At 43.3% G+C, this 26,545-nt stretch overlaps 1 protein-coding gene across 2 annotated transcripts; it reads left to right on the top strand.

Annotated features, from left to right (window-relative positions):
* The first annotated feature begins 1,136 nt into the window (after positions 1-1,136).
* On the top strand, positions 1,137-26,545 carry SELE (selectin E). Of its 2 annotated transcripts, XM_081865921.1 has the most exons (15): positions 1,137-1,678; positions 10,937-11,152; positions 12,108-12,206; positions 12,812-13,198; positions 14,681-14,788; positions 14,914-15,099; positions 16,078-16,263; positions 16,389-16,574; positions 18,238-18,423; positions 18,537-18,722; positions 21,378-21,563; positions 22,326-22,436; positions 23,712-23,733; positions 23,849-23,906; positions 25,051-26,545. In XM_081865921.1, exons 3-14 carry the CDS (start codon positions 12,170-12,172, stop codon positions 23,895-23,897), a joined length of 1,830 nt encoding a protein of 609 aa, XP_081722047.1. In that variant the 5' UTR covers positions 1,137-1,678; positions 10,937-11,152; positions 12,108-12,169; the 3' UTR covers positions 23,898-23,906; positions 25,051-26,545. The 2 variants fall into 2 exon arrangements, with proteins under 2 accessions (XP_081722047.1, XP_081722048.1); XM_081865922.1 differs by lacking the exon at positions 1,137-1,678 and having other exon boundaries at positions 10,556-11,152.

The raw sequence follows: 26,545 nt of genomic DNA, 5'->3' as shown, positions 1-26,545 counted from the left end.
GTTTTTACAGATTTTGACAGTTTACAAACAATTATCAAACAACCAAAATAAAAAGAGAATCCCGAAGATTTTCCTGAACTTCCCTCCTGCCCTTTGTGGGTCTTTATATTAACCTTTCCCTCATGCATCTTGTCTGTTCATCCAAATCTTTTAAAAGTCCGTACGCAAAAAAAATCAACATTAAACTACAAGTGTCATTAAAATCCTACTAATAATTTCAAGAATCAGAAGAAAGATTCTTCTCACTCTTCTTCAACATTATGCTACAAGTGTAATTCCATTTCAACTAATAATTTCACTTGTTTGCAATGGTTTTTAAGGTAAATTATATATTTTCCCCATTACTTATTGAAATTTTGGTCTTTAAAAAAAAATATACTTTTCAAGTTTATACATTTCACTACTTTTACAATCATTTTGGCATTTCAAAACTTGACTTCCTTCCCCGTCTTTCTGTGGTTCCTTAAATTTATTTTAAATATCTTCTGCATATCCAAATTAACTTAATTTGTTCATTTATTAGTCTTTAACTATATACCCTTAGGAAACTGCAGGTTATTACAATAATTCTGCCAATGTATCTATCTGCTTACAATTTATCTGTAAATAGTCAATAAACCATTTTCATTTTATTAAAAAAAAAAGTTGATTTCTTATTCTTCCAGTAATTTTCACCGTTTCTGCATATCCCATAAGTTTTTGTATCCATTCTTCCTTTGCTGGGACTTTTTTCCATTTTTTGTCTTCCTGGTTTCTGATCCTTCTGGTCATTTTTTTCCAAATTGGCATAGCCCATCAACTTTGAATCTGCCGTTCTTCTCTGAAGAAGAATGGTTTTGTTTTGCTTTGCTTTGTTTTTTGACACTGCAATCTGCCTTGTGGCCTTTGGGTGAAGGGTGGTGTATGAGACAAATAAATAAATGCATAAATGGATGAATGAATAAGCAAGCTCACAGAACGCGTTACCTATCTTGTATCCTATTCAGTGTGGCACATTTATTTACCTCAAATAGTGCTTAGGGCTTAAAATAAATAAATGAAGGAATGGCTTCCTTCCCCCAAATTTTGAAAGTTTTGCACCATTATGTTACAGAGACCTTAAATACCATTAAAAACACACAAACACAAAAAATGACCTGAGGTTTGATGAAATTCTGAAGTTGGTTCCTAGTTCACAGTTCCTTTTCAGCAAAAAAATCCTGAATATCAAACTGAAGTTTCCACACTTTTGCTCCCCCAAACAGACCCTCCAAGTATCCCTATTTCCCAGGGACAGCCCTGGATTTAGAGAAGCCATCCCGGCTTCTGATTTGACCCCGGAATGTCCCACTTTTCCTTAGGATGTCCTTATTTTCATCAGATAAATGTGGTGGTGGTGTTATCTGCCTCTCAAGCCATCTGAAGGCAATCCTGTATTGGGAAGTTTCTTTAAAAAAAAGTTTAATGTTTTATTATGTTTTTATATATGCTGGAAGCTGCCCAGAGTGGCTTGGGCAACCCAGTAAGATGTATGGCGTATAAACAGTAAAATTTTCATGATGGAATGGGATGTCCCTATTTTCAAGAGAGAAATGTTGGAGGGTATGCCAAGATAACTTTGAGGATATCCCAAATCATACATCCCTACCATCAGAAAAACTCCTTTGAAATGCCCATAGCATTTTGTCAAGTCCTTATGGTAGGTTGAAAGGGGAAGCCTTTTTCTATGAAGGGCCATAAAACCATAAGGAAAGTCACCCAAGGGCCAGAGTCATGGTGGGTGGAATTGCAGTGAGAGAGAGAAAGAGGTGGGAGATCCTGAGAAGAGAACAAGGGTGGAAGGTGGTGAGCCGGAGAAAAGGAGGTAAAGTTCACTCATAAACAGGACTGGTCTGGTCATTAATGCTCATAGAGCACATTCTTCTATGGGCCAGTGTCTTTATGGTTTTGGGTGGCCCAAGACTGAAGTGCAAGGGTTCTGTTCTCGTTTTATTAGGTGCCTTATGTCCGAGGATGATGGAACATAAAAACAAAACTTTGAACCGGACACAATGCTACAGCACCCGGAAAATAGTCTTCCAGAAGGAGCGGTATAGGATTTAGGTGGTCCAGAATTTATGCTTCAGTATAGTAATGTGTAGGGACGCGGGTGGCACTGTGGTGTAAACCACTGAGCCTAGGGCTTGCTGATCGGAAGGTCGGCGGTTCGAATCCCCGTGACGGGGTGAGCTCCCGTTGCTCGGTCCCAGCTCCTGCCAACCTAGCAGTTTGAAAGCATGTCAAAGTGCAAGTAGATAAATAGGTACCGCTGCAGCGGGAAGGTAAACGGTGTTTCTGTACGCTGCTCTGGTTTCGCCAGAAGCAGCTTAGTCATGCTGGCTACATGACCCAGAAAAACTGTCTGCGGACAAATGCCGGCTCCCTTGGCCAGTAAAATGAGATGAGCACCGCAACCCCAGAGTCATTCGCAACTGGACTTAACTGTCAGGGGTCCTTTACATTTTTATAGTAATCTGTAAACAGTTACTTCCTTGCTTAGGTTGCTTCTAAACCTCTGGCTTGATGGATAGTCTCATAACCTATGACAAAGTGGATAGATGGAGGCATTTCAAATGATAGCTGGCTTTGCACCAATGAATAATTCCCCTCTTCAAGAAAAATTATGAGTAAACCATTTGTGGGCAATTTTATATCTGTTCTGTTGCCCAAGTAGTCTGAAATATATGCAGATATGTGTATGGGAAGTACATCTGGTACCAGAAAGATAAGATGGTTTTAGAAATCAGCATTCCAAGCATGCAAACTGTCTATAGATAGTTAATATTTAGTCACTGGCTTGCATTTCTAGAGGCATTGTTCTTTTGTTCATTACGCCCAAGAGACTTCTTATTTGCTCAACAGGACATCTAATGGAACGTTTCTTCAAAGAAAAGGAAGTGCTAATGGCTCATATACGGGACAGCACTTCAGCTGATTGTTCAGTGACTAAGGGCCAGTCTGCAGAGAAACTTCTCAGAGGTGCCCACTTATGGCTCACAAGGCATGCACACACACACACACAGAGAGAGAGGAGTTGTAAAATTGAATTTCTACTTTTAGTTATTTCACTGCCTAAGTGAAATGTGCATTTAAACAGCATTGGGTTTCTTTGCTCTGGGGTCCAAGTGCTTTTTCTACTGAACTGTGTCAGTAGTGTCCCACATGGTGAGCAAGGTGGGAGACATCAAAATGATAATAAAATACATTGCAGGAGAAGGCCAGCCGTTCTCTGACATTTATTTTTCTATGTCCAAAAGATTTGCTTTGTATGGAGGAAAGATCCCCTTGGTGTGCTCTTTTTACTCACAAGAAACAATCCTCGCTTGAGCCCAAGTATGGTGTGGCAAACAGAGGGTTCACTCAAGGGAGAGGTAGGTACTTCTGAGGAATCTGGTCACTCACTGCTGCTACCATCAAGATCTTCCTGCCTTTGAAGTCCAAGAAGCTTTGTTCAAAGCTACAGGGCTGCATTGCACTTTTCAAGCCTGTCAGTCACCACCAGCATTTTTTTTAAAGACTCCAGACAAATGCACAGAAATGGTAAGTTGCATTAAAAAGAAAAAAGATAGCCAAGGAAACTTAAGTAATCCTTGATCTAGATTCTAAAGTTACTTTCAGTAACTCACATACCAGCAAAACATCCTTCTTTACATCAAGACAGGGAAATATTTCACTTTCCCCAGGCAGTGAACATAGAGAAATAAGTATGTTCAAAACGAGCTACTTTTATGTTTTGTCTTGGGTGGGAAGAGCGGGCATGGGGGAAAGTCAGTCATATAGGATTCTGAACTTTTCCTGTTTTGCACATATGCGGGAGATGGGTGCACTGAAGTCGTTAAGGGCTTTGTATGCTAATAATAGTAGCACCTTGAACTTGGCCCGGTAGCAAACTGAAGGGGGGGTCTCATGTCTGCCAATAATCGTGCCACAGCCTTCTGCACTACCTGCAGTTTTCAGATCGTGCACAAAAAAAAAAAAGTCCCCCCGTTGGTCAAGGGAGGGGGGCAGTCACACTGGTTTGTTAGATTGAAAAAGGTACGGTACATCGCGAACACATGAGCATAATATGAGGTGCTTATCCTCATATTCCTATTGGCTTGGGCAAGAGGCAGGGGCCACCAACATAACTAAACACCATGGGAAATTTTAAATGTGAGTCCTTTCATCCTAGGGGTTACAACAGCAGAGGCTGCAGCGAAAGGACAAGGAGTACAGTAAGGACTTTTTATATTGTAAACCACACTGTGATATTCAGATGCAGGGCGGTATAGAAATTTAATTAATAATAACAAAACACATTCCTTAGAATCTGGGGCTGAGAGGACAGGCTTACACTCCCAAAACAAACATTTCTGGCGCCAGGGCCCTCTTGGAGCCACACCGTTGGTCGGAGGGACTCAAAAACTCCAACTATGTATATAGGCTACACAATACCCTAGAACTAACTTTTAGAAAATTAATATAAGAATTTCCTTAAACGTATGTTCTTTGATATATAATTCATATAGGTGGGGCTTCCAGTGAAAAAGGGTGGGGCATCTGGAACTTTTTCTTTGTGATGTAAGGAAGCCTATTTGTTTTTATACGCTCTAAATCCAGATTCCAATTAATAAGTGTTATTATTGTTAAGAAAAAGGGATGCGAGAGAAAGGTGGGTATAAATGAAAAATAAATCCGATAGTTTACTTACCTAGATAACCTGTACTAGACACTCTTGCAGAGAGATTCAAAATCTTATGTGCAAAATGCATGGATCACCCATTGACAAAGCTGATAAAAAGGATGATTTAAAAAAAACACCATAGGGAAAGGCCCATCTTTTATCTTGTAAGGTCAAAGGAGGAGGGGTTGACAGGCAGAAGAGAATCCATCAGTCAGGTGTAGCCATAGGCCTCGACAGTATCCTTGGCAGTAAATTGGTATGGGGTTGTGTGGAAATGAGATATTAGCACTTTCTCAGCACTTCCCATAAATACATCAGAGGTGGCCTACTTAGACCTGGGGGGAAACTGGGCAGCTAAGATGAGCCATGGGGGGAAATTCCTCTTTACACCTGGTAGACAAGACACATCAAAAGGGAAGAATTCCATCATATGTGTTTGAGCAGTGCTTCAATATTTAGAGCACTTCCATATATGTGGGGGTTTAATATTTCAAATAGGCTATTGACAACAGTTAAAAAATGATAATTGGGTATTTTTATTTTCAAGCTCTTCTCCACAGTGGACAACCTTTGAAAAATCAGTGCCTGGAAGGCAAGTCGTGGTTTGATCCAGTCTAACCAAAACAATACCACATTAGTTCTAAATATATATTTATATATAAATCTGACGTACAATTTAAACTTTAAAAATGATGCCTTTCTGGAATCTGCCACAGAAGCAGAGTAAGAATGCTGGCTTAGCATTTACAGTCATAAACGAAGCACAACTAAATACCCTTTCAAGTGTTTACTGGACCCTTTGCAACACTTACCAATAACTTTGAAGAACTGGGATTCAAACAATGGATTTGTGGCCTTGAGTTTATCTTGAAATGTCATTAAACACATTTTAGACATGTGAATGTAAACTTTGTCAGGAAGTGCAGCATTACACCATTGTCTGCAGCAGTGCAAGTTTATAGCCTTGGTAGCAAAAGATCTCCACTGGTGCCATTTTCATTGTTTTTGTTGAGATTTATTTCTGCAGAGTGATGGCCCACTTTTTATAGTGCAGTTGTGTATTGTAGGGTAGAGGTATGAAATGCTGTTCCACAATTTAAAAAACCTGTACGGTGTGCAACTTTTGGACCACCCATTGGAAGTAACATTATCCTGTTTGCAATTGGTGATGAGTCCAGATTTGTTTGTCCTGAGCCCTGGATTCCCTCCCTCTATATTTGCCACTCTCATTTATTCCTTCGTCTACAGTTTCATTCAGATATTCAGTACTTATTGGTACTGAACATGTGAAAAAACCTGTGGTAAGATGTGCTTTGATGCCACCCTGCATCAAAATACCATTTACGATTTGATTTTACAATACCTGCAGTCCAGTCCTATACAGGTCTGCTCAAAGTTGCATCAAGTTCAATGTGGCTTGCTTACTCCCATTTAGGAAGGGACAGAATGACAGCTTTATGATTGTAATTGTTTCTGTTGAAAAGTAAAATTCTGTCTCGTTGGTCTAACTTTAGAGTTCTCTTGCATCCACATTTAAACAAAAGGTATCAAAGAGAGCTAGCTGCTCGTGATGTGTGAACACATTTCTTCCACTTGCCTCATGTAAACACATTTTGTATTGTTTCAAACCTATTTGAGTAGAGACAACAGAGAGACAAGAAGAAAGTGTGTAGATACAGCACAGGAAGTGACACTTCTTTCAAATCAGTGTGTCTCCAGCCATATCAAAAAACATTGTTCTTTCCCTCGAACTGAATGAGGCAGCCTGTATGATTCAAGCACAGAATTCCAAGTTATGACAATAGAGAGTGCCAGACAGATTGGAGACTTGAGTCAAAGAAACAAAATTTCCCAGCCTCTTGGGGCTGGCAGGATCCAGGGCTTCCTCACTTTCCACTAAACGTAAAACCCGGGCAAGAACAAAAAGATGTTTCAGCATCTTATTTCCATACCCAAAGGACTTTTTCCTAGTAGAAATGTTGTGCCAAACTTAGATTTCAATTCTTCTTTTCTACACACAAAGGAGTCATTTAACTTAATACCAAAAGATTAAAGCAACACTCTCTTATACAAGCGCCACAAAACAGGAAACATCTTATGTTGGCTGCTGCCACCTCTTCCCACTTTTCCATTGCTAATCATTTCTACCTTGAAATGGTAAAGATTTCTATTTTATTTCTCCATGTTTCTGAGCTTTGTTCAGATCAGGAAAAGATTTGTTTCTGGGTCTTCAGGATATATATTTGAGCCCATACCTAAATCATAAGAAAGAATGACATACTTTTCTGAAAAGTAGGTTTTTTCTCCCTACCAAAATGACTTCAACAGTCATTTTAGGAAAAAATGGTGTAAATAAAGTCCTAGTACTGTAGATCCTTTGGTCTGTGCATACTCTCCCCCACCCCCGCCAAACCTGCCCCTTGATGGTCTCCCTTCTAGGGTTGCCATATCTTGAAGATCACAAAAGAGGGCATCACGAGCCGCTGCCATCCCAGATGGGCATGTTGGCCCCCAAAAGGAGAACATGTCTGGGTTTTCCTGGACCTATGACAACCCTACTCCCTTCTCTTCAAAATAACTCACATGTAGGGCTTATATTGTTGTTATGTTATGTTGTTACGTTATGTTTTATGTTGGTATGCATGTGTGCAAAATTTTGTCCTCGCTCACAGCATCATATTACCCTGCTAATACTATATAAAATGATTTCTGCAAATGCTTTTTTTTGGTAGAAATATACGTACTATATTTTAAAACAATCACACAGCAATGCTCCTCTAACACTCCTCCCTCAACATGCCCCTACCAAAGACTGAGAGCGACTTTCAAAGAAATATTAGTAGAAAGTCCCTGCTTACAATCTAAGATACACAACACAAAAAGAAAAAGGAATGAAAGAGAGAAGGAAAATATCATAGGGAAGGAAAAGGGTTTAATGGAAAGGATCAAATCTGAACAATAAGATGATTGCTAATAATCTTAATTACCCACTTTCCAGTGAAGCTGGGTAAGCAGCCAAAACAAGCAACTTGGTGGAAGTTTTACAGTGACCTTTTTCCTGCTTATCATCAGATGTAAAGTCTTGTTTGGACACTCGACAGGAAAGGTATTTCATAACCAACAAGCTTACAACCTGGTGGAGTTTCCTTCCTTTCTGGAACTTTACTAATGATGTATTATTCCAGTAAAATTCCAACATGGCATTTAAAAAACTTCAGTCAATAAAAGTAGGTTTCAGTGTTAGTGATGCCTAGTAGGAAGCTCATAAAATCCACTAAGGGGAAAAATATCAAATCATAATAAAGCACACATTTCAAATCACAAATGAATTTTCAAATTTGGGGGGTATGATTGAAAAGGGTTGCATCATTAAACATGTCAAAGATTATTATGCTACATGATTTCCAATTGCAAACTACAAAGGGAAACTTATATTGGTATTCCTATAGAAATGATGTCTACCACAGGAACAAACTCCTGGGGGCCAAGGTCCCTTTGGCCCCCCACCAATAAAATATTTGAGGAGGCTGTGCCTCTCCAAAGTTGATGGACATTGTCATTCAAATGGTGTGTGTGTATGTGTGCCACATCTTGTGATTGATTGTGCAGGGTGGGGTTTATCTGGGCCCCTCTAATACAGGTGCGCAGCCTGGGAGTCATTTTGGACTCACAGCTGTCTATGGAGGTGCAGGTCAATTCTGTGTCCAGGGCAGCTGTTTATCAGCTCCATCTGGTACGCAGGCTGAGACCCTACCTCCCCACAGACTGCCTCACCAGAGTGGTGCATGCTCTAGTTATCTCTTGCTTGGACTACTGCAATGTGCTCTATGTGGGGCTACCTTTGAAGGTGACCCGGAAACTACAACTAATCCAGAATGCGGCAGATAGACTGGTGACTGGGAGTGGCTGCCAAGACCACATAACACCGGTCTTGAAAGACCTACATTGGCTCCCAGTACGTTTCTGAGCACAATTCAAAGTGTTGGTGCTGACCTTTCAAGCCCTAAAAAGCCTCAGCCCAGTATACCTGAAGGAGCATCTCCACCCCCATCGTTTAGCCCAGACACTGAGGTCCAGTGCCGAGGGCCTTCTGGCGGTTCCCTCACTGCGAGAAGCCAACTTACAGGGAACCAGACAGAGGGCCTTCTCGGTAGTGGCACCCGCCCTGTGGAACGCCCTCCCACCAGATGTCAAAGAGAAAAACAACTACCTGACTTTTAGAAGACATCTGAAGGCAGCCCTGTTTAGGGAAGTTTTTAATATTTAATAGACTATTATATTTCAATATTTTGTTGGAAGCTGCCCAGAGTGGCTGGGGAAACCCAGCCAGATGGTCAGGGTATAAATAAACAAATTGTTGTTGTTGTTGTTATCATTATTCAAGTTGGCACCCCGATGCCTGCATTCAGTATATATAGGGCCCCTTTTCAGGGCCAACCTAAACAGCGTATGCAGACATGTACATAGCACGATGGTATCTTATGTGCTGTTAACTTGCACGATTTTATCTGCACACGGTTGAAATTGCGCATGTTAAGTCCAAGCAAGGTGGAGAGCTTAGAAGCTCTTTACACACTGGGTCTACTTCTGGCACAGAAATGTATTTCAAAATCGCCTCCATCCTTTCTGGCCAAGGCCCGCTTGGCACTTGCATACCCTCCAAGTGCCCCATCTTTCAAGGGACAGTCCTGGAATTACAAAAAGCCATCCTGGCTTCTGATTTGATCCCAGAATGTCCATATTTCCTCCAGCAGTGCTGCTGCCACTGAGCTCGGGGAGGAGACGCTTGTCCCGAGTGACGCTGGCTGTGAGGCAGCATCCCATTGCCTCTCCGTGGCTGCATCCGCTGGCCTCCTCTGTTGAGCGGCTCGTAGCGGCAGCTGGGGGGCAGGCAAGGAGGAGGAGAGGCTGCCACTGCCGAGGGGCAGGGAGAGGGCAGGGCCACCCTGGGCAGGAACAAATGGGGAGTGGAGCAGAGCACAAGGTGTCTCGATTTTTTGTGCGTCTGTGTAATCCTGCCCCTTTCTAAAATCGATTTATTTCTGTATGCTTTTCTTTTTGTAACTCTGCCAAAAAATATATCTAAAAATCCAGATTAAGGGATTTTCTCCATGGCCAGGAAAGGAGCGGCAGGGGGCTTGATTCCGAACATGTAAAAACATTGGCAATTACTGAAGTCCTGGGTGTGGCTAGGGGTTATCAGACATTGCCTTGTCAATGTAGATAATCACAGTGGCGTAGTTGAGGGGGAGTGTGGTCTGGCAGGGCTGTGGCCCCGGGCATATTTTTTTCAGGGGGTGCGCAACCAGGTGCCCCCACGACAGGTTCACTCGTTGAGGCCGGAGCTGCGGGCCTTTGGGGTCTGGCTAAAGCACGCAAGGGAGCTGCCAAGGTAGCTTTCTCACGCAATAGCCCAATGTTGCCAGCCGACTCCACTTGACCCCGGGGCGGAAGCGGTGGTTGCAGCAGCAGTATTGGGCGTGCGAGTGTGCCCTCCCTCCCTGTGCCACTTTCCGAGGCTGGAATTGGACCGTCCAGCTGTAATCATGTGTTGATTTACATTTTCCTTTCTTACAATTTTATAATTGTAAACTTCTTAGAAGCCATTTGGGCATGTAAGTGGTAAAAGGTAAAGGGACCCCTGACCATTAGGTCCAGTCGTGATTGACTCTGGGGTTGCGGCACTCATCTTGCTTTATTGGCCGAGGGAGCCGGCATACAGCGTCCGGGTCATGTGGCCAGCATGACTAAGCCGCTTCTGGCGAACCAGAGCAGGGCATGGAAATGCTGTTTACCTTCCCGCCGGAATGGTACCTATTTATCTACTTGTACTTTTACGTGCTTTCAAACTGCTAGGTGGGCAGGAGCTGAGCAACCTACATAAATCCTTTCCCCTCTGAAACCTATTTATAAAAAAAAGTTTGAAAATTTGGATTTGGAAGAAAATAACACAAAGAACAATTTGTAAATTTGATTCACTGAAATAGCAGATTTTGATTCCACCATGTGAATTTCCCTAGTTTAGAATACAGAATTTGCTTATGAAACAAACACAATTCCATTTGCAGCTACAGCGGCAAAGAAACTTGAATGCCTTTTTTTTTTTTTTTTACTGTTAGGACTGATTTCTATGTCCAGGAATTTAAAAAATAGCACAGATGCTCACCAGTGTTTTGAGAAGGAAGAGGCAGGGAGGCTGTCTGACTAATTTAGAAACACGGATATTCCTGGCAAATCATTTTTTTTCCTACCCAGGGAAATTCTCACTCCCCGCCTCTTCAGTAACATTTTGCTGGACACAGTATAAAAGACACAGGGCTCATGGCTCACTGTTAAGTATCAGCAAGTGAAAGCTGTAAGACGGGTCATCGGCCAAAACCTAGAATACTGACCTCACCAAGGACACAGACTCTACATCAAGGCAGCTACACCAGCATACTTCTGAGAATCCGGATTCTGCAGCTATTGTTGGTAAGTAAGCAAGACTCTGCGTGCATGTTTATGTATTTTTATTGCATATTAATAAACAGATAGTAAGCCATGTATGTATTGTATGTACCATTGCAAAATGCAAAAATGCATAAGGTGCCGAACTCAAAATGATGATTCTTGTCCATAACGAAACAATACCACTTGGAAAAGAATTCCATGTGTGTGATTTGTCCATTTCTTCTAAGAACCTAGATTCAGGTAGGTACCTGTGTTGGTCTGACGCAATCGAAATAAAAATAAAAAATTGTCCAGTAGCACCTTATAGACCAACTAAGTTTGTTCTGGTATAAGCATACACGCAAAATCTTATACCAGAACAAACCTAGTTGGTCCATAATTGTCCATACTGGACACTTTTCTATTTTCTAAATTTTTATTTCTAAGAACCTGTTACTGTGTTCATGCGTGCCTCTTTCCAATACCCATTCTGTAATAGCTGGGATTGCCCATTTTTCCAGTATTGAGCATGCACTATCCTAACTGCTAAGAAGAGATTGACTGTCAAGTGTTCACCTTCATTGTTAGGTACATTCATTATGTTATTTGCGGTGTAATCCTCCTATGCCCATCTCCTCGGGGCTTAGCCAGATTTCCTCTTGTCCTGCTGCTCTCAGGATTTTCATCTATTCAGTTTAAAGCTAAAAAGCAGGTTTTCCCTGGGAAAGGAGTGGGGCAAGGGGAAAACCACTCAGGCCTGTGTTTTCTAGGCACGGGTCAAGCTGAAGTGTGGGCAAGCCCTCAGTCAGAAGTAAATCCTATTTAATTCAATTACTACCAAGTAATTATGGATACATAGGATTGTAGTCTCAGAAAAGTACATCAAACCTCACAGCCTAAAACCATATCCCAGTGTTCAACCTCAACATATTTTTCCTCTGTTTTAAAACCCATTCCTTACCATAAATGTGCTGTGCTTCCTTTTTTCTTTATACAGCAAATTCTGCAAAGTCAACTCAGGGGAGGAGAAAAAAAGCTGTATAGTCAGTTCCTGCCATAATGAATGCCCTTTGGTTCCTGTCTGCTCTCACCTATGGTAAGTAATGTCTTTCAGAATGGGAAATCCTCTAGAAAAGGGACAGGTACAGTTCAGCTTTCTGGGAACTCCTTTGGTTTTTAGTAGAGCCCCAAACGGAGCTCTATTTGATTAAAAAAGGAATACAGAGTGTAGCCTCTCCTTTTTGACTGCCCTGACCAGTTGTCCAAAGTCATGTTATTTCTTCTCTTTGTCTTCCATCTAGCCTAGAGAGTTCAGGAGACCATTCCTCCTTGACTGCTCACTGGTTTTCTTGGCACTTATAGGCCAGTCTCCAAGCTCATTTGCTTTCCTCCACCACCCATCTTCAATAGCTATGAATTTTCCCTAGTTTACAAGTAGGCTCTTTACTCCCAAAGGGCCTCAAGCTTCTATTCCTGCGTCTCAGGTCCATCACTGGGAATGACATGGTTGTTCACCACTTTTAGAGCCAGGATGCTGCTCCTTCCACCATTTACCACTTGATTTGGCCGTCTGTCTATTTTGTCTTCTTACTCCAGCATAAACCTTGTTTCTGAACCCTCAAGGCTTGGAGAGCTCTCTGAGCAACATTTTCTAAAAAAATAGACATACATAGCAACTTGATGACATGTTCTTTTTTCCAGGACTTTTGTTGCTTAAGGAAAGCACCTGCTGGACATATCATTATTCACTTGAAACCATGAATTATACAGAAGCTGAGAAATGGTGTAAAACACACTTCACCCACCTGGTTGCGATTCAAAATAAGGAGGAAAACGAGTACTTAAACAAAGAGATCCCTTATAATGGATCGTACTACTGGATTGGGATCAGAAAAATTGGCAATGTGTGGAGGTGGGTAGGAACGAACAAGGCATTGACTGAAGAAGCTAAAAACTGGGCAAAAGGTGAACCAAACAACAAAGGGAAAAACCAGGACTGCGTGGAAATCTACATCAACCGAATACAAGATGCAGGAAAGTGGAATGATGAACGTTGCAGCAATAAGAAAAGGGCTTTGTGCTATACAGGTATGGGATGGGATCCTTCTGACTAATATATTTGCCTCTAAAACAGCTAGAAACTTGTTTAGCAGATCCAACTGGCCTGTATTGTGTGGCATGCAGACTTCTGAATGTTCAGGGATCGTCCACACTTTTTAAAATTTACTTCACTTGTTCCATGCCCTGATTGCATGGGTCTGAGTGGTTTCCTGCTTGTCGCGTTCTTTCTAGGCACAGGTCCAAGAGGTTTTCCGTTTGCATCACTGCTTTCCCCAGGAAATCCCACTTTACGCTGAATTGGAGTAAACGTCAGTCACTGGGAAACCCAGCTGATACTTGCTCTGATTCAATGATAAAGAGGGATGAACCCTAAATAGTCGCAGGCTTGCACCACAGTTCCACTGTTCTCTATCCATTCTATTCACTCTTCAGTATCAGCACTATAATAATACTACCTGCCTATGGGGTATAAATGTATTATGTGTTAGGGACAGAATGTCAGTAAACGCCTTTTGATCGTCAGTGAAGTCTTTCAGTTCGTTTATCAATAAAGTAATAAACCGATAAAGTAATAAAAAATAATAGTATGTTTCTTGCTCAAACTGTTGCTGGTGTCTGTAAGCCTGAGATGACTTCAAGAGGGCCAGTTAGTTAAGCTGTCCATTTTACTCATTTGCACAGAGTTTGCAAGGGGGTTGTGCAAAGTCAGTTGTTCCTTGTTCTGATTTGTTCACAAGGAGGTCTTAACTAAGGTTACCAGATTTCCCTGTTTCCCAGGGACAGTCCCCGGATTTTCAAATCAGTCCCCATACAAAATCCATTGAAGTTGAAAAGTGTCCCCGGATTCATTAAAAAAAATCTGGTACCTTAGTCTTAACAGCTGTTAATCCCACACAGCTGTTAATTCCCTTATTGCAAAAAGTATGATGTTTATTTTTATCGGGTGGTGGGAGCAGGTTTGCTGCACAAGAGCATATACATCCACCTTAATTTTGGATATATCCATCTGATTTTGCCAGTGTGTGATTGAATCCCATCTGCAAAACAGCAACAGTGTGGAAGTGGCCTAAGCTGGGAAAATAAGCACAGGACAACTGTGCCGATGACACCTTGTGATAGCCAAGTGATATGCAATGGTGCAGTGCTCTATAGTGAAACCATATCAAAGAATGTTGAAAATAAAACTTTTTGTATAAAAGGAAGAGAATGGAGAACCCTCCAGTAACTCCAATTTGTGGACTTCTCTGTTGTTTGCTGCCTTGTGGAACATGTTCCCCCTTGGATCCACAAAGGAGAAAAAGATGGGCAGCACACAAAGGGCACGAGGCCAAGAAAGAGGATGTGAAGCCTGAGAATGTGGCCTACATATGATGCGATATTAAACTCAAAGTGGTTTAATGCATCAATGTCTTCAGGGCCAAGACCCTGTTCCACTCACTCTTTGTAATAGTTCATTTAAAGCATGTTACATATGATGGGGTGATTTACAGCCTGTTAATTGTCTTGCAGCCTCCTGTAATCTGCATTCCTGCAGCGGCCATGGCAAATGTGTGGAGACTATTAATAATTACACCTGCCAGTGTGATACAGGATTCTACGGGCGCAATTGTGAACATGGTAGGGTTAATCGTATAGTTCTTTTTCAAACCAGGCAATTCATCTCTAACCCTGTAGCTTTACTGCACATTGCTTGAAACAACGGCCTTGCCTGACTCCTTGCTCGTTGTGTTCCTTCTCTATAGTAATTACCTGTGACACGCTGAAAAAACCAGATCATGGTACCTTAGAATGCAGCCACCCAGTGAAGGATTTTAGCTACAACTCATCTTGTCATGTTCAATGCACCAAAGGCTACAAATCCACTGGACTGGAACCCGTATTGTGCACCGATTCTGGAAACTGGTCTGCACCCACCCCTTTGTGTAAAGGTCAGTGAACTGAGCGAGTCCTAAATGAAAGAAAACTAATGCAGAACCTCTTAGCTTAGCTTAACTAGAAGTGATGAGGGAAGTGAGTCTTCATTAGCCATACAGCATCAAAATCTTTGCTGAGTTGGCAAAGGACATTGTTTTGTGCTAGATTCTGTGGGAGTTATGACAATACAGTCATACATTGGATCCCAAACGCCTTGGTACTCAGACGTTTTGGCCCCCAAACACCGCAAAACCCGGAAGTGAGTGTTCCAGTTTGCGAACATTCTTTTGAACCCAAATGTCTGACAAGGCTTCCACAGCTTCTGATTGGCTGCAGGAGCTTCCTGCAGCCAATCAGAAGCTGTGCTTTGGTTTCTGAACATTTTGGAAGTCGAATGGACTTCTGGAACGGATTCTGTTCGACTTCCAAGGTACAACCTAATCAGATAGCCCAAACCACCTTCAAATCCCAAGGTCTCTTTCTCCGGGGGGGCGGGTGTTCCCTGAGACAGCCAAAATGGCACCACCCATACTTTAGAGGGGAGGGATTAGGCAGGCTTGGGAGAGCCCTAAGGTTTGCAGCAGTACAAACAAAAGAAAACAACCCACATTTTTAAAAATTAAGGGAATACACTTCCTCAAAACCGGCCCAGAGTATGTTCAAAAGCCACAGAATGATGACTAACTGTAGGAAAGGAAGAAATGCAAGCAGTGAAGATGGAATGGAGTATCTGAAAACTGTGTGGGTGGGTGTGTTTCTGTAATGGAGTAACCTAGAAAAGTGCTTGGCCAGCTGGAACCCTGAACAGGAACACTCCACACAGCAACAATTTGTTTCAGGTCCCACTTTTAATTTTGTAATAGTCATCAAACTGGAAAAAATTGTCACGTCTTTGATAGTTAGGCAAACAATCCATTTTCGGCTTCAGGTACCGTGTGTCTTAAAGATTGGAGAACAAAGACAAACCCAAAGCATTTTGATTGCATTTCTAGTTGCGGAATGCCATGCACTCCAGACACCTGCTCACGGGTTCCTCAACTGCTCCCACCCCTCTGGGAATTTTGCCTGGAATTCGTCGTGTGAGTTTGGCTGTAAAGATGGCTTCGTTTTGAGTGGCTCCAGCAGGCTGCAGTGTCAGGCATCTGGAGAGTGGGACGGACAACAGCCATCCTGTGAAGGTACTAGTTTTGCTTACTTTCACGGAGCTCATTATATTTCTCTGTGCACATACCCCGCCCCCCCTCCCGGCACTCTCCTGTAATGTATCTGGATTAACCAAAGTCACGATCTGTGTCTGTTTCAGCGGTGAAATGTGAAGCGGTACCTTCGCCTGAAAATGGCTCTGTGAGTTGCTCCCATGTGGACGCAGAACTGACCTACAACTCAACCTGTGATTTCGTGTGTGAGCAGGGCTACGCCTTAAGAGGATCGCCTCAAATTCAGTGTTCATCCGAGGGACGCTGGTCACAGCCAATCCCTGCATGTGAAGGTAGGATTTCCTATCCACGGGAAAGAAAATATTCTGGAAAAACTGCAGTTATGATTTTTATTCCATTGGTTTAAATTGAGCTGAATCCCACTCATCTCTCTAACTTGTTAATCTGTTAAAATGGTTTGTAATGAAAGCTTTCAACACATCTCTGGAAATACCGTATTTTTTGCTCTATAAGACGCACCAGACCATAAGACGCACCTAGTTTTTGGAGGAGGAAAACAAGAAAAAATATTCTGAATCTCAGAAGCCAGAAAAAACAAGAGGGATCGCTGCGCAGCGAAAGCAGCGATCCCTTGTGCTGTTCTGGCTTCTGGGATAGCTGCGCAGCCTGCATTCACTCCATAAGACGCACACACATTTCCCCTTACTTTTTAGGAGGGAAAAAGTGAGTCTTATAGAGCAAAAAATACGGTAGTTGTTTTGAAAGAGCTGGAAACAGGCTGGCTGGCCTGCTTCTGTTCCTACTAACTGATTCTGGCCCCTGGTGTTTTCAGAAACCAAATCAGAAAAAGAAAAACAAAATAAAAAAATTCCTTCCAGTAGCACCTTAAAGACCAACTGAGTTAGTTCTAGGTATGAGCTTTCGTGTGCATGCACACTTCTTCAGATACCTGAAGAAGAGTGCATGCACACGAAAGCTCATACATATCTGAAGAAGAGTGCATGCACACGAAAGCTCATACCTAGAACTAACTCAGTTGGTCTTTAAGGTGCTACTGGAAGGAATTTTTTTATTTTGTTTTGACCATGGCAGACCAACACGGCTACCTATCTGTAACCAGAAAAAGAAAGAAAGCATTGTGAACCACTGTTCCTTTACGCTTCTTTCAAATAGCAGTCATGGGAGGGGCAATCCAGATCAGAACCACAAGGTGAGGCTTTTTTACCATTTTGCCAATGGGTAAAGGAGCCTTCCTCCCCAAAGCTGCTATTTGTCCCAGGTCAGAAGTCCCACTTACACATCTAAAGGCTTATCAAGACTTTCTACTGCTACATTTTAGCTCTAACTATTATAAAAACAGGTATTGCCTTTACGTGGCAAGATATATTCAAGCATGGAAGTGTTAATGTGTAGTTCAGCCCAAAGAAACATGGGAATACAGTGGTACCTCAGGTTAAGTACTTAATTCGTTCCAGAGGTCCGTTCTTAACCTGAAACTGTTCTTAACCTGAAGCACCACTTTAGCTAATGGGGCCTCCTGCTGCTGCCGCGCCGCTGGAGCCCAATTTCTGTTCTTATCCTGAAGCAAAGTTCTTAACCTGAAGCACTATTTCTGGGTTAGCGGAGTGTGTAACCTGAAGCGTATGTAACCTGAAGCGTATGTAACCCAAGGTACCACTGTATGTTTTCCCATAGCATGCAGGCCCTTCACACTTCCTGCCCATAGTAGTGACGTCTGACCCTTCATTAATGCAACCTTACAATTATGAGCTCCCCCCGCCCAACTGAATTTCAGAGTGAGGGAATCTTGCTGCTCTTTAGCATCTTGCCTCTAACGGTAGAGTCTAACACTTTGAAACCTTCGAGCCTCCCAGTCCATTCACCTGCAGCCCCCTTTCCCATCCACAAAATGCCTAAGCCCATCTTGTTGCCAGGTGTATTTTTTCTTGTTACCTCCAAGACAGAACTAATGCAGATAAATATGTCATTTAACAGCTGTGGAGTGTAGTGAACTGAAACCTCCGGCTCATGGCTTCTTGAACTGCTCTCACGCTTCTGGGAATTTCCCCTGGAATTCAACCTGCAAGTTTGCTTGTGCAGAAGGGTTTGTTCTGAGAGGGTCCAGTGAGCTCCAGTGCGGTGCCTATGGAGAATGGGATGGACAAAAACCAGAGTGTGAAGGTACTATCTCATTTGGGCCATTGCCTTCGTCTGCATTACAGGATTATATTTTTCTTATTTCCGGTGTCCCAGTGACATGCAAACTAACCGTAAGTTTCAACTGTCTCTTACAGCAGTGAAATGTGAGGTGGTCCATCAGCCCGAAAGGGGGTTTGTGAACTGCTCCCACCGGGATACAGATCCAAGCTACAATTCAGTCTGCGAATTTAGTTGTGAGGAGGGCTACACCTTGAGAGGATCATCCAAAATTCAATGCACACCCAAGGGACACTGGTCAGAGCCAATTCCTGTTTGTGAAGGTGAGACTTAAGCCCATCTCGACACATTTCCAAATCAGTTTGCAGATACTTTGAAGTAAAAAGCCCTCAGGAAAATTCATCAGCATCGTAGTATGTATTTCTCCTAACATACACATTTTTGTGTACAATTTTGCACAATATTTACAAGAACTAATATATGCAAAAGCCAATAAATGCATAGATATTTTCACTAATACAGTGGTGCCTCGCAAGACGAAAAGAATCCGTTCCGCGAGTTTCTTCGTCTTGCGTTTTTTTATCTTGCGAAGCAAGCCCATTAGCGGATTAGCGCTATTAGCGGCTTAGCAGATCAGCTGATAAGCGGCTTAGCGGATCAGCTGATAAACGGCTTAGCGGATCAGCTGATTAGCGGCTTAGCGGATCAGTTGATAAGCGGCTTAGCGGCTTAGCAAAAGGGGGGGGGAGGAAAGAAAACCCGCAGGAACTCGCAAGACATTTTCGTCTTGCGAAGCAAGCCCATAGGAAATTCGTTTTGCGAAGCACCTCCAAAACGGAAAACCCTTTCGTCTAGCGGGTTTTCCGTCTTGCGAGGCATTCGTCTTGCGGGGCACCACTGTATATGTTTTTATCAAAAAAAAATTTGATAGGAGAATTGAATCACAAAATATAGAAATTTTGTGGGGAAATTTTGAAGGATAGCTTTGTTTCAGTTTGTGTCTTGTTTTGGGAAATGCAAATGATGTAGGATTGCATTTAAATCAAAACCAAACCAAATTTCTCCCCTGTCTGTAATAGAGTTGTATCTCAGTCCTATTATTAATTTTGCTATATTTATAGTCTGCTCTTTAATTATATTCCAAGTGGCTGGTTCATACAAGTAGCAAGATGAGCAGGCGATCCTCTTTCTAGACCAGTGTTTCCCAACCGGTGTTCCGCGGCACACTAGTGTGCCGCGAGACATTGCCTGGTGTGCCGTGGGAGGGAGGCGGGCGAGTCGGGCGGCGAGAGGCGGGGCGGCGGCGGCGAGCACACGCGGGGCGGGGAGCGAGCTCCCTCCCACATCCCATCGCCCCGTGCTCCGCGCTGTTGTAGGCCAGCCCTGCGCACCCGGGGGACCTCCCCCCAAGAGCGCAAGGCTTGCGGGCGTCAGCTGGCAGCGCGGAGCACGGGGCGCCCTTCGGAGGACGCCCCGTGCTCCACGCAGGTGTCCGCAAGCCTTGCGCACCCGGGGGATCTCCCCCCGGGAGCGCAAGGCTTGCGGGCATCAGCTGGCAGCGCGGAGCACGGGGCGCCCTTCGGAGGACGCCCCGTGCTCCGCGCTGGTGTCGGCCAGCCTTGCGCACCCGGGGGATCTCCCCCCGGGAGCTCAAGGCTTGCGGGCAGCAGCCTGCAGCGCGGAGCACGGGGCGCCCTCCAGAGGACGCCCCGTGCTCCACGCAGGTGTCCGCAAGCCTTGCGCACCCGGGGGATCTCCCCTCGGGAGCGCAAGGCTTGCGGGCGTCAGCTGGCAGCACGGGGCGCCCTTCGGAGGCCACCCCGTGCTCCGCGCTGGTGTTGGCAAGTCTTGCGCACCGGGGGATCTCCCCCCGGGAGCGCAAGGCTTGCGGGCAGCAGCCTGCAGCGCGGAGCACGGGGCGCCCTCCAGAGGACGCCCCGTGCTCCGCGCTGGTGTTGGCCAGCCTTGCGCACCCGGGGGATCTCCCCCCGGGAGCGCAAGGCTTGCGGGCAGCAGCTGGCAGCGCGGAGCACGGGGCACCCTTCGGAGGACGCCCCGTGCTCCACGCAGGTGTCCGCAAGCCTTGCGCACCCGGGGGATCTCCCCCCAGGAGCGCAAGGCTTGCGGGCGTCAGCTGACAGCGCGGAGCACGGGGCGCCCTTCGGAGGACGCCCCGTGCTCCGCGCTCGTGTTGGCAAGCCTTGCGCACCCGGGGGGCGCATGGGGCTCCCTGAAACAGAGGGTTCCCCATGCTGCGGACTGTAGCCTGCCGCCGGACGCGCGGGGCGCCCTGAAGCAGAGCGCCCCTCGCGCCAGGCAGACATGGGCCAGCCCCACAAGCTCGGGGGACAGCGGGGAGGCGCAGCACCGCCATCCCACTGTTCCCCAACCTGGTTTTTTGGGGGGGAAACAAAGGAAAAAAAAGTTTCCTTTATTTCCCCCCTCAAAAAAGTAGGTGCGTCCTATGAGACGGAGCGTCCTATGGGACGAAAAATACGGCACTTACTATTTCATAATAAAGTAATTATAAAATACTTTCTTTGTGTTTATTTGATTCCTATTAAAGAGAGTTACTTTATATATAGTCAATATAGGCACAGAGTTAATTTTTTAAACATTTTCTAATGGTGGTGTGCCTCGAGATTTTTTTCATGAAACAAGTGTGCCTTTGCCCAAAAAAGGTTGGGAAACACTGTTCTAGACTACACTATTTTAGTTTGCTGTTACATGAAAAATAGATCAATGTTCACAGAAACTCGCAGTTTACTAAACTTGGGTGGAATCTGCACACATATAAAAAAAAGCTGTGAAAATGCTTTTTATAAAAACATTTTGGAAAAATGTATTGAATTTGCCATAGCTCGCTGTCACCATCTAGTGACACATTTGTATATTGCACTTTAAAACCCACTTAAAACGTTTTATTTGCAGCTGTATAGCTGAGTCCTTAGGTTAATATCTGCATCATTGCATTTCAGCAATACAGTGTGAAATACTGACACCACCTGAGAACGGCTTCTTGAATTGTTCGGACCCTGGTAGACATTTTGTCTACGGCACAATTTGCGAGGTCAGATGTGCAGAGGGATGGGTGCTGAATGGTTCCCACAGACTCCATTGCTTGGCTGCAGGAAACTGGTCATCAAGTCTTCCTGCATGTGGAGGTATCCACTCATCTCATTGCTATCCTTTCTTGTAGTGCCAGTGGTGTAGAAGAGACCTTTGAGTGATCTTGAAAATCAGGGTGGGAAAAGGAAGCATTTTTAGAAACACATAATGGAGGGTCTAGGGACGCGGGTGGCGCTGTGGGTTAAACCACAGAGCCTAGGACTTGCCGATCAGAAGATCAGCGGTTCGAATCCCCGCGACGGGTTGAGCTCCCATTGCTCGGTCCCTGCTCCTGCCAACCTAGCAGTTCAAAAGCACATCAAAGTGCAAGTAGATAAATAGGCACCACTCCGGCGGGAGGGTAAACAGCGTTTCCATGCACTGCTCTGGTTTGCCAGAAGCGGCTTAGTCATGCTGGCCACATGACCTGGAAGCTGTACGCCGGCTCCCTTGGCCAATAAAGCGAGATGAGCACCACAACCCCAGAGTCAGCCACGACTGAACCTAATGGTCAGGGGTCCCTTTACCTTCTAATGGAGGGTCTCTTCTGATGCAGCTCCCTGAAGATGGTTGGATAGGGGAAACGCTTATATGAATTATGGGAGATAAGGAATCAGTTGTAAGCAGGAGTTTATCCACGAGGGGGAATGTAACTTGGTCCCAGGCAAAGCGCTGCTATGGAGGAACCAAGGAGAGATTACAAAGGAACAGAAGTGCTGATTTGAAGCCTCCTGTGCTATAACCTCTGACAGCTATAAAGTATTATAATAAATGCAATTTACCACTGATTTCATTCATACTCCTTTTTCCAACTTCAGCTCCTTCAGCATCTTCAAGAAACATGACAATTGCAGCCACAGTCACTTCGGCCTCGTTGTTTTCAATAGGATCGTTCCTTATTTGGCTCATGAAGCGTTTTCGGAGGAAAGGTGAGATATTTCCCTCATCTGTTTGTTACCAAGCTACACCTAGGACTAAGGTACACAGTTTTAAATACGTAGCAAAGTGCAATATACAAAATATGACACCGGATGGCGACAGTGAGCTATGGCAAATTTGATATCGTTTTCAAAACGATTTTTTTTAAGCACCTTCACAGCGTTTTTTTATATGTGTGTAGATTCCACCCTAGTTGCACTCAAAGGGTTGAGGCAGAAATATGGAGTATCATAGAATCACAAAACTGTAAAGTTGGAAAAGACCCTGAGGGTCATCTAGTTCAAACTCTGATTAACGCTTACCTAAATCAGAGGTTGCCAATGCACTTGCTGGTCTCTCCTATGACACCCATGAAAGGTCTCAGTTAATATCCCCTCAGTAATCCACACTGCACAAGAGGCAGGTTGCTCTTTCTTGTTTGCACTCACACAGAGCCTAGGACTTGCCGATCAGAAGGACGACGGTTCGAATCCCCATGACGGGGTGAGCTCCCATTGCTCATTCCCAGCTCCTGCCGACCTTGCAGTTCGAAAGCACATCAAAGTGCAAGTAGATAAATAGGTACCGCTCCGGCGGGAAGGTAAACGGCGTTTCCATGCGCTGCTCTGGTTCGTCAGAAGCGCTTAGTCATGCTGGCCACATGACCCGGAAGCTGTACGCCAGCTCCCTCGGCCAGTAAAGCGAGATGAGCGCCACAACCCCAGAGTTGGTCACAACTGGACCTAATGGTCAGGGTTCCCTTTACCTTTACCTTTACCTTTACCTTTAGGCATCCTTGTATTAAACACTCTTCCTTAAACCTGCCCACATTTCATGGGATGCCAGGAGTGGATATCCTCCGTTCTACTCTGCACAGAGGAGAGGTGCAAAAAGTGTGATGTAAGCAATGTGATGGCAGATGTAGGGACCAGTTTTCCCCATTGATGGGGGAGCCTGGTGGTGGGGCAGGCCTGCATAATATTGTCATCCTCTCGTTTCTGTGACTGGTGCCTTACAGCACTTTCTCAGAATTCCACATGTGTTCACTGACCCAAAAAGTCTAGCAACCTCCGGTTCACACAGAATTCCACATAGAGCCCTAGTGTGTAAAAGAGTGCAAGAGGCCAGGTTGAATGTGTCCATCTTAGTACAGCTAAGAAAGTGGAATATTAGCAAAATAACGTGGAGGCAGCTCCTGGGAATGTAGAACCTTTTCCCTAGGTACTTGTGCATGGAACTGCAGCCTTGGTGTCCAAATACTAATAATAATTCTTCTTCTTTTGCAGCGAAGAAATTTTCTCCTGCCAGGTACGTTGCGTTTCAAAACTTATGTGGAAAATTCAAAGTAATATTTCGTTGACATAGCACTGTTTTATGGCGGAGTGATTTATTAATACATGCATTTTTAATTTCTGTTTCGCAGCAGTTGCTACAGCGTGAATTCCGAAGCTACTTTTGGTCACCTGATTTAATTCACTCAGGTAAGACATGAGAAAGTTCATTTGGAAAAGACATGTAAAGCTGAGAGTAAGGGCCTTTTTATTTTTTATTTTAAATCTTTTTTTTATTGATTTTTAAGTTTTTACAGATTGGTCACTAATTTAAGCAAATTAAATTAAATTAAGACAAATTTAACATTTTTCCAAATCCGACTTCTTGCACACCTTCCTAGATGTGTCAATGGTTCTCCTTAGTGCTGCATCATATTCCCCAGTTAATTCTAGTTTAACTTCAAACACTACAGATAACCTCACATTACAATATACTTGCGTTTTTGACTTAATTCCTTTTCAGATAACTATCCATCAATCAATTCCTGCATGTATATTAAATTAACATTTCCAGTTTCAACAATTGAAGTCACTTATCAGATTGTCAATTGCTACTAAATCATTGATTAATATTAATGAACATAGGATAAAACTTCCTCTCCAGCCCTCTGTGTGTCTAGAAACATAGCAATCTTCTTATTGCTCAGCTCCTTTGTCCAACATCGGATGTAGTCTGTATTCATTCTCTCTCTCTATCTTTTTAAGATAGGAACTCCAAGGTCGATCATCTCACTCTGTATATTTTCCCACCAGTGACATCATAGCAACCAGCCCATGGTATCCAGGGATGCTAACCACATTCTCCTAGATTCAAGTTCTTGTTTCAGCCTCTTCCCCTGATCCGAGCCACTTGGCCACAGATGTATTTGTAATAAGAATTTGTGGTTGCAATCCTTATCCACACTTACCGTATGTTTCGTTGTCTAAGATGCACCAGACCACAAGATGCACCTAGTTTTTGGAGGAGGAAAACAAGAAAAAAAATATTCTGAATCTCAGAAGCCAGAACAGCAAGAGGGATCACTGCGCAGTGAAAGCAGCAATCCCTCTTGCTGTTCTGGCTTCTGTGATAGCTGCGCAGCCTGCATTCGCTCCATAAGATGCACACACATTGTACCTTACTTTTTAGGAGGGGAAAAAGTGAGTCTTATAGAGCAAAAAATACAGTACTTGGGAGCAAATGCCACTGATTTTCAGTGGGACGGAAAGGTGTAAATATGCATAGGATTGTACGGTGTACAAGGTTTTTCCTGGAAGCACCTCTTTTAAATTTCAAACATTGTTATTTTTGTAGGATTTCAAGCCGTCTCCTCTGGAGTATGTGAGGAAGGAGAATGAAGAATGGCCATAAGTCAGGCATCAGAAGTTCTTGTGTTTTATCAGTAAGAACAGCCTGAGCTAAACATTTGCTTTCTGCAAGAGAATATGGCAGTGCCAGTGACATCAGGCTTCTCAGAGCATGGACAAAGATCAAACATAGTGCCTCTGGCGGACAGAACTGTCATCCTGGAACTGAAGAGAAGGTACCACAGTAACCTGAGAAAAATCTTCCTGCTACATCTGCCACCTACTGGACATCTCTATTGATGAAGCTGTGTCAGATGAGGAAGAGCACTGAATAGTCAGCGTGGAAGATATTTGAATAGCTAGTTCCCTTTCATTTCAGTGAGTCTAGCAGGGAGAAATTTTCCGGTGGATAATAACCCACATTTCGTGGGATAAAATAATTCTTTGTATAATGCTTAGAGTTCAAATGCAGTAGTGGAAAAATTCACATTCCGATTCTTAACTTTTAAATGTGTATGTTGAAATCCTCGCCCAGAATTTTGCATTTTGATTGCCATACAAAATAGTTGATCTATGCCAAAGTCCAAATATATATATAAAAAGACGACTGTTTTGATTTTAAATTCTGCTTGGAGATGGGTTTTAGATTTGCACCTTTGAATAGGAAACATTTTGTTTCACATCCTAAAAGTGTTTTTTGAAACCCAGACTTCAAGTTCTTATAGTCACAAATATTTGCCCAAAAATAAATGTGCATGAGTTTCGCCTCTTCCTCCTGGTGTGGAAGATATTATTTTGTTTCAAGTGAGCTCTATTTATTTATTTATATTTATTAAACTTATTAGTTGCTTGTAACCTGAAGATCTCCAAGTGACTTACAGCAATATTTTTATATATATTATCTCGCTAGCACTGAAACTAATTTTAGGATAGTAGCATCTGTTTAATTTCTTAAATTCTGACTTTGATACATCTATCAAAGCTACCCTAACCTTAATTCAGTTATAACAATAGATTTTTTTTCTTTTTTGGCTGCTACGTTTTACAGAGCATTTTCCCTACCAGAGTCTTCTTTGTGAAAGCAAAAGTGTAATTAAATCCAAGGCGTTAGAAATTTTTCATCCCTATGGGATTTGGTACTGTAATTTCAATTATATTGATTATATTTATTGTTTGGGCAAAAAATTATTTGCTTCAGGACAAAAAAAAAGATTATCTACAGAAAAAAGTAGTAGAATTAATTATATTTACTAAAAATCCTCCTAATAAATAGCAAAGCTAAAAAATGTTGAAACAAATGGAACCATATTTTCCTTATTGTGGCTTATATCCACAGTCTTGGAATACCTCGATTTTCCAATTCAATATTGTTTAAATAGTTTATATTCTTGTATATCAGGCCAACAGCACAAAGGGTGCAGACGGTTACATCCATCCCCAGAAATTCTGTCACTTCTTAATTCTGAATTTTCCTTTGAAGAGTTAAGTTACATATTTTAAAT

This window comes from Podarcis erhardii (assembly GCF_964252035.2).
Source record: "Podarcis erhardii genome assembly, chromosome: 6".
Lineage (NCBI taxonomy): Eukaryota > Metazoa > Chordata > Lepidosauria > Squamata > Lacertidae > Podarcis > Podarcis erhardii.
Note: the sequence above shows the minus strand (reverse complement) of the source record. Positions and strands in the feature narration are given on the sequence as shown.